General features: G+C 41.8%; 1 protein-coding gene across 1 annotated transcript in view; it reads left to right on the forward strand.

Annotated features, from left to right (window-relative positions):
• Nucleotides 1-8,796, forward strand: part of PRUNE2 (prune homolog 2 (Drosophila)) — a gene marked incomplete at its 5' end in the record, with an annotated part of 87,831 nt that overhangs the window by 78,742 nt on the left and 293 nt on the right. Inside the window, 4 exons of the mRNA XM_010135847.1 lie at nucleotides 2,581-2,712; nucleotides 2,857-2,943; nucleotides 5,541-5,639; nucleotides 8,179-8,217. Coding sequence (XP_010134149.1) covers nucleotides 2,581-2,712; nucleotides 2,857-2,943; nucleotides 5,541-5,639; nucleotides 8,179-8,217 — 357 coding nt within the window. The remainder of the gene's footprint in view (nucleotides 1-2,580; nucleotides 2,713-2,856; nucleotides 2,944-5,540; nucleotides 5,640-8,178; nucleotides 8,218-8,796) is intronic.

Raw genomic sequence — 8,796 nt, forward strand, 5'->3', positions numbered from 1 at the left:
GGAATTACTACAGTGGTTGTCACTGGATTACTAGGGAACGAAGCTGAGAGTGACCATGACTGATGTTGCATTGCTGTCCTTTGACTTCACCCAAAGCCCTTGTTCACAAATACAGCTGGTGGTAAATGGACTTCGCAGAGAAAGCCTTTTCAAGCCTGAAGAGAGTTTTCCACATCACTTGAGGGTATTGCCAGAGTCAGTTTTATAAGTTACTGTCGTAGTATGAGAGTTCAGGTTGGTTGTGAACCTTCAGCTTCTTTTAAGGTGGACTGTTAGTTTGCTGTAAGACAAAAAGGAAAGGAGAAGTCAGAGGACCCATTTCTTTCAGTTATACACCTATTTATTGCATTGAAATAAAGGGAATGTGGCAGTTTACAACATATCCAATAACTGATATACTTAAATATTCATGAGTTCTTTACTATTAAATTATATAGGGGTCTGGAGAAAGCAGATCGCTTAAGCTCTTCTCATTTTTTACACAGCATGTTTCTGGTAGGTAATTGTGCTCTTGCAGCCACCTCTAGTTCCTCATTAACAACTGTCCTCAATTGTTCCTGAGATTTACGGCCACTTTACCTTCTGGATTTCCTTCCCATTTCTGATTACCTTGTTCCTCTTTGTTACCTTGACTAATCCCGTAAAACTGTCATTGAAGAGTTAGGTTTGAGCCAAAACTCTTGAGGCAGCATCTTCTACAGCACTTCTTCTAAATCATGCAGAACACACAGAAAATTCTGCAGTTTTATTTGTGGCTGCCTGATATGATACAGCCTAGAAATTCAAGGTATTTTGAAAGAATGACAACTTGAAAAACTACACTCTGAAAATCAAAACCAGCACTTTTTGCTTTCAGAGTGAATGAATTGTTCTAGACAATGAGAAGAATGCTATCTCTCTTTTCAAATAATAAAAAAATTCAAATAAAAAAAAAAATTAGGTAAGGTTTGCAAGAGAGCTCGGCGTCCCTAGAATGGTCTAATGATCTAATTCAGCCCACAGTGAACAGGAGCTGACGAGTGAAAGTACATGAGATAAGTGAGATCAGAATAAAAAACTAGCACAGATTCCTTTGTGTCGTAATACTCCTCTATCAGTAATCCTGATAATTATGCACGATTGTTCTTACTATAACTCATTATTGGTAGCAGTCACAATTCCCTTTGCACCTTGACAAAAGAGACGTTTTCCAGACTGTCTCTGTTTCTGTAACTGAAAGGCTTGTAGTGTTTTGAGAAGTACTTATACACACTTCTCTGTATGTTTCAGTGTCTAAATGCCCTAAAGCACTACATGTGCCCTGTGGGAAGGGCTAATTTCACAACCTGTCAAATAGTCAGTAGGTTCAGTTAGATCAAGCTTTTTGCGTCAGAACATCCATGCAGTCCCTCATATCCGTATTTCGCTGTTAGACATGAGCCTTTACAAGGGTCAGGCAAAGCAGGGAATGCACAACTGCAGGGTGAGAACAGTGAAAAGCATTGAGTGAGTAATGATTTAGCTGGGATTTATCCAACGCGTGGAGGTGGTTTTTAATGGCTGCCTGCTTTATGCCTGGGTAAAATATCCCTCTCTTTCGTGAGAAGTAGATTTCCTGCTATTCTTTTAAAGAAATTGCATCTTAAGGAATTCAAGGCTGTAAGTCCTTCCCATACACCTGTGAAAGGGGCCATTATGCTCAGCCATGGAGCTGCCTTTTGTAGTGAGGAATTCAGGCATTCAGGTTTTTAAGGTGTGTTTTGTGGTTTTTCCCTGTAGTTTTTACATAGCCATGCCTTGGGGGTTGATAGTAGAGAGAACAATTCTATCGTTCCTCTGATGAACGACTCCCAAGTGAGCCAGGGACCACTGAGTTGAGCATGCATAGTCCTAGACAAGAATTTAAAGCTGTGCTTTCATTTGCCTGAGCTCTGTGCTCTTCTAGGTAGGCTTAGTTTGGCTGCAAGAGCATTGTTCTGCCTGAATTATCATTGCTGAGCTGAGAAATTTCATGAGTGTTTGGAGTGTTTTGCTCACAAAGTGAAGTGATGCCATGGAGTGGTCTGTCCTATCAGAAGGCAGGTTGATGGAAAGTTTTATTGGCTTTGTGATTCAAAGTGTGTGTAGTTGGCAGTCACAAAATCAGTAGCATTAGTGTGACGATCACAAGAATTATAGATAAGTACCTTGTCCTCGCCCCTACTATTTCTGCATTGAATACCGTTAATAGTGAAGAACAGTTTCTCAGCAGTTAATTTCAGAAGTTCCTGGAACCTCACATGGTCCTGCCATGCCATCCCTTGCACAATATCATGATTTAATGCCCTTTAAAGAAAAGATTTGAAAACTCACTGTGAAATGGTATCTTTGTAAGGAAACCACCTATTTCAGAAGACGCGGGTACAATTGTGATTTTCTAGTTGCAAATCTCAGGTAGCAAGATGACAAGCGCTAAATGTTTGTTTCCGTTTAAAGGAAAACAAAACACTGTGTTGTCATAAATTGCTCAGTGTGCCTCGGTGTGATCTAGTAGCCTGGTTTAGTTTGGGCTGTAGTGGATAACGTAAAGTATGTGCTCACTGACTTCTGTGCTTTTATCAGCTATGTAATCAGTACCTTAGAGCTGATGGTAGCAGAAGACTATATGATTGTCTACTTGAATGGAGCAACACCGAGAAGGAGGATGCCTGGACTGGGTTGGATGAAGAAGTGTTACCAGATGATTGATCGACGGTGAGTAGTATTTTCCTTTATGATCCTCAGCGATTATTTTGAACGCTGTTACTCCCCTGTGTGGCAGTTCTCACTGTACATGATCTTTCTGAATGTTTTGTGATTATTTATGTTTCTTAAGCAGCTTTTTTTTTTTTTACTTAGATTACGGAAGAATTTGAAATCATTTATAATTGTTCATCCATCGTGGTTTATTAGGACAATTCTGGCTGTGACACGACCCTTTATAAGGTATGTAGTGAGTACCAGTGATTTTCTCTGTCCCTAAGAATACAGAAGCACCCTAAATCATCAGACTTGGCTCTTTGTCTTTCACTGAAGAATACTCCTTTTACAGTTCATATTGTGATTTTTGACAGTTGAAGTTTACTTTCCTAAAGTGAGTGGAAAAAACCCCATGAGTTACACGAGTGTCTTGTTGCAGACATCACAGGCATGATACGGTAAACCTGTATGTCTATGCAAAACCGGGAATTCAGTCCTTTTAAAATTGTCTTTATTCCAGCTAAAAGGCATGTAGAAAAGGGGTCTACATGTAATGATAATCACCTTTTAAAAAAAATCCTGGCAATCCAGGAAAAGATTAACCTACAGTTCTGGGCTTAAAAAAATTAGTTGCTGCTTATGCAGGAGGACTGCCAGCACCCTTAGTTTGAATGCATAGGAGTTCCAGTTCCAAAAAGCATTTAATGCCACCAAAAGCAAAGCTTTGATTAGTAAAAAAGACAAGAAGTGTTACAGGCCCTGAAGATCTCACGGTGTCTTGAAGATGGGCAAGTATACAAGATGAACAAGGAATCCCGAGATCAGGAGAGCAGGCTGACAGGTGTGAGAAGGTTGCTTCAGAGAGAAGAAACACTGTGAACATCACAGCAAGTAACATGTGTCATGCCAGACCTCAGAGGGGTCTGGTGCAGGCTGCAGAGGAGGACACTGGAGTGTCTACTGCAGAGTGCTCTGCTCTCACAGGTTGACATCGGGGTGGGGAAATCATAAGTTCTCCCACCACTGCCGAAGTGTGACAGACAGAATGACGTAACAGAGCTGCTTCTTTCGGATGTGCTGTCCTCAATACCAAGAGAAAAGTGACAGTTCAATACCAGAGTAACAGGGAGACAATTCTTGGAGTTATGAACAATAGTGGTGGGGGTTCACTGAGCTGCATTTGGTGTCTGAAATACTTCTATTGGCATCCTGTTTGCTTCCAGAGGAAGGATAGACAATAAAATTTTAAAAAACCAAATATGCCACATCTGTTTCCATTCATCAGTCATTTATTCAGAATGACCGTACCAAGAAGCAGTGACTGGAGTGATTCATGCATCTTACAACATGATCATTGGTCTGCTGCAGTGTCTGTGCCTAGTGGTGCTAACCTGGTACAGAGACAAATTAAAATGGGTGAGCTTAAACAACTATTCGTAGTACCTTCATGTATTCCTGTGTCAGCTGTCTCACTTTAGCTTATCAGGAAGATATGTATGGTGAGGGGAGGGGCTCTAGCCTTTTCCTCAGAGCTGTTTGAGAGGCTTCCTGTCATCTGGTCATACTCCCAAATCAGCAGTAAATGGGAAGAGTATGGCCTGTTTTTCATGGCCAACACTTGAGAATATTTACAGTCCATCTGCATTTGTAGTTGTTACTGATGTTAAAAGACTATTCAAATGCAATCAGAGCAAAAATTGAAAAATTGCTTTATGAACCGAATAAGAAAGACAGGTTTCTTACAAGCTCATACATATAAAATAATTCAGTTTAGACAAATAAATAGCCTTTTTTTTTAGCCTTTATTTAGCCTTTTTCCAAGCGATCATTTCTCAAACACAATAAAAGATTATATAGGACAGCTCAGATAAACGTGGGAAGCATTTCCTCGTCGGAAGGCCCGCGGTGAGAATAGACATGCACATCAAGCAGATCGACACACCCAGCTAACTTGGTGTCATGTCTGAACTGGCCGAGGGTGCACTCGATCCCTCATCCAGATGATTGATAAAGATGTTGAAGAGGACAGACCCCAACACCGAGCTCTGGGGGACACCACTGGTGACCATCTGCCAACTGGATTTGGCTCCAGTCCCCACCACTCTCTGGGCCCGGCCATCCAGCCAGGTTTTGATCCAGCAAAGAGACACTCATCCAAGCCATGAGCAGCCAGTTTCTCCAGGAGAATGCTGTGGGAAACAGCATCAAAAGCTTTGCTGAAGTCTAAGTGGACAACATTACAGCCCTCCCCTCATCCACTAAGTGGGTCATGTTGTCACAGAAGGAGATCAGGTCGGTCAAGCAGGACCTGCCTTTCACAAACCCATGCTGACAAATCACCTGCTTGTCCTGTAAGTGCTGTGTGACAGCCGCAAGATGATCTGCTCCATAACCTTTCCTTGGCACCAAGGTCAGGCTGACCCTGGATCCTTGTTCCTGCCCTGCTTGTATCTCCCTGGTTTGCCAGGACTGCTGATAAATGATGGATGGTGGCTTGGTGAGAACTTCCACCAGCTCTCTCAGGATCCTTGGGTCTTGCACATCTACAGGTCACTGACCATTTTCTCACAGATTCTGGGGCCTTCGTTCTGCTCCCCATCTCTGTCTCCCAGCTCAGAGGGCTGGGCACCCACAGGACAACTGGTCTGACTCTTACAGACTGAGGCACAGAAGGCTTTCAGCACCTCAGCCCTTCCCTCATCCTTGGTCACGATGTTTCCCCCTGCATCCAGCAAGGGATGAAGATTCTCCTTAGCCCCCCTTTTGCTGTTTATGTATTTAATATATGAAGTACATGCTCCCCTGGGGGGGGAGTCAATTAACACTTTTTTTGTGTGTTTCAGTTCTAAGTTCAGCAGTAAGATACAGTACGTCAACACATTGGCGGAGCTTCGTGAGATGATTCCAATGGAGTATGTGCACATACCAGACAGTATTGTCAAGTAAGTGATGGGCAGCAGCCACGTACTTGTTCAAATGGAAACTATTCCCACAACTTATAACAGCATTTCAGAGTCTGCCAGAAAAACCACTCCTGATATTGTTACAAAGGCTTATGTTTTGTTCCACAAAAATTCCACAGTCAAACCCAGAAGCAGAAGAATACATAAATATGTACTCCTTTATAGGAAGGGATGGTTTTGTAATGGACCAAATGATACTGCTGGTAAGATGAAGAAAAACTTTCAGGCTCAAAGTCCTTTCATCAACCCTATGAGTATACGGTTGTATATGTATATCTCTATATATATCTCAATCCTAACTGAAACAGACTGTTCACTCACTGATTGCAGCCCATAAAGAAATAGGAAAAAGTTTAAACCTTCCATAGATATATCCTATGCTATATTTTTCTGTATATGTAGTTTTTTCTGTAACTTACTCTGCAAGTAGTCTTACAGAGCTTTGTACTGGAACAACAGTTCCAAGGCAGCCTTTCCAATAGAAAACCACTGAAAGCTCGCAAGTTCACTGTTCCTTATCTGGTTGATTTTCCTGGCTTAACCCAGAACCACTGAAAGACAATGTCTTAGCTCTTGCTTCTTATGTGTAAAGGCTTTTTAAATTCAGATATTGCTAAAGGAAAGATACCAATCAAGAGATTGTAGGAAGTTGATTTCAGTTTCTCACCTCAGCTGGTTTTTTTTCAGGCCTGAAAGCAAACCTAAATTATATAGCAAGACTGAAAACCTTGGAAATCAGTCATGGTTGTTATTAAGAAGATAATGCTTTTATTAAGAAGGAAAGCTTTTTTTTAATTACTGTTTTTATCAAATGTCCTAGGTTTTGAACAGGTGAACATTCTGTTGTAGGAAGTATTTTGATGAGTAAATGCACAAGTGTGATTGTCTTCTTTATGGTTTTTCAGTGACTAGGTATGAAGAACACTTCTTTTGGAGCTGTCGTAGAGCTGTTCAGCCCAGCCAGCAGTTTTCACACCTGCCTTACAGTAGTTGTGAAAGCAGCATAATTTCCTTCGTCGCCCTGGTAGTTGCTCAGATACTTGTGGTTAAGGGAGCAAGTAGAAGCTTAGTTCTTGCAGCAACACTTGTAAAAATTTTCAATTCCAGTAGTGAAATTAGCGATCTCAGGGACTTTGACTCAAATTTATTTGCTGCTGCAACTTCTTTAGAGGTGGAATGATGCTAAAAATATGGAGCACGAAGGTCATTAGTCACCTCATAAAGAGATGTTCAGGATGTTTTAACATCCCTAGAAGTTTTTCGTCCTCCCTCCATCCCTCCCTCCTTACCTCTCTTCCTCTTTTGATTCCTGTAAACATTTTATAGTTCCCTTTGATACATACCTTAACCTGACACTTCAGTGTGTTTCCCTCCCTGCTTCCTCGTGGTGTTTTACTGTTACACTGTCTGTAGCAGTAGAATGAAAACTGTTTCTGAAGTCCATTCACCTTTCAGAGCAGAAGTGAAATGATCACAGCACCTGTACCAAATAAACTTTAGGACTTAGAGCTGGAGAAAATGTAGGGAACTGCCTGCTTTGTGTCATTAGCAGCCAGACGAAAGATCATGGTTTTGATGAAAAAAAATCAAAATGTGACAAGAGTGCCCATCGGTGGCAAGCGTTTTGAAGATGCTGTGATATGAAGATTCAGTGGGTGTGTGCATTCGGGGCACTGCGAGTGTTATTCCCATGCCACAGAGAGGAGAGCTGAGAGCTTCCCGTCTGCTGCAAGTTGAGAAAGATTCCTGTAGCAAAAGAAAATAAAATTCAGCTTGCAGCTTCATAATGGCTCCACTGGCAACAACTGAAATACCACCTAGGGTCACGAGAAAGCCCTCCTGCAGAAAGCACACGGGGTTATAGCACAATGTGTGGTGGTTTTGTAAGTTTTACTGAAGTGCGGGGTAATGTCTCTGTTGTATCATATGAACTTGTGCTTCTTTTCTCTTCTTCACCCACTCTTATCTTGTAAGGTATGATGAAGAGAAGTGTATTAAGAGAAGAATGAGGTAAAACTTGCTTTCTAGCCTGTGCTGCTGCACTCATAATGGAGTGAATCTGTGTGCAGGCGACCTCAACAGCTGAATGAGAAAGGGCTTGGAACGATGCGGAACCTCACTTTCCCCTTCAAGCTGTTGAGATCAGCCTCCCTTGCAAATCAGACTTACTGAACTGCAAACGTCCTTGACTTGGCCCAGCCTGCAGCTAGTTTAATACTATCTGGTAGAGCAACTGGATGCTTTCGGCTCTGTCCGCTGGGCATGCCTCAGATTTCAGCTGCATTTGTGCTCCTGCCTCCAAATGAGCTAGACAAGGAATTACAAGTTAAAGGTGGGTCGAGCACAGGGGTGGATGGTATCATACTGAACAGGAGACCTTTAGGGCCAGTGCGTAGTTCCAGGTGCCTGTGTTAGAAGCATGTACTGTACTTGATCTTTGCTCTGCTATTGCTCTGCTTCTCTCTCACGCTCTGCTTGCTTCTTTGTTTCTTTATATCAATAACTTTTACTCACGCAGACTGGATGAAGAGCTGAGGGAAACTTCAGAAACAGCTAAGTAAGATAGCTTTCAGCTGGATGCTGGCATTATATTTAATTGTTTCACAGGAAGAGATTGAATGCGGTAGTACCTCGTGAGTTTGGTACAGTAATCAGCCCGTAGTTTCAATTATGTAGTTTCAAGTTGCCACAGTTGTGAGTTGACTTCCCCTCTCACTGTAAGCAGCCTGCTTTTGTACTGTTAGACTGCCTCACAAGCAATAAATGCACATGAGTAGTTATCTGATACCACCTGAATATTTTCTTAAACAGAAGAGGCTCACCCGACCTTGAAATGCAAATCCTGTCCCCTCTGTTCAAACATTTTCAAGTGCATTTTAGTATTTTTAGGTGCATTTAGAAAATTCTGTGGAAGAAAGCTGCTCTCTTGTCACTCCTTTCATTTAAAAGAGTGCAGGCTGCAGCATAGCAAGTGAAAGGGGAACTAAATAGACGTATAAGGCATCACTGGCTTTTGTAATTGTTGGAATTATGAAGTCACTGTAGTGCATTTCCCCTCCCCAACTTAAAGAAATAGCTTAAAAATGTATAACTCAAACTAATTTGAGTTGCAGGCATGACGATCACTGCATTCCTG

The sequence above is a fragment of the Buceros rhinoceros genome, unplaced genomic scaffold, assembly GCF_000710305.1.
Source record: "Buceros rhinoceros silvestris isolate BGI_N320 unplaced genomic scaffold, ASM71030v1 scaffold2135, whole genome shotgun sequence".
Lineage (NCBI taxonomy): Eukaryota > Metazoa > Chordata > Aves > Bucerotiformes > Bucerotidae > Buceros > Buceros rhinoceros.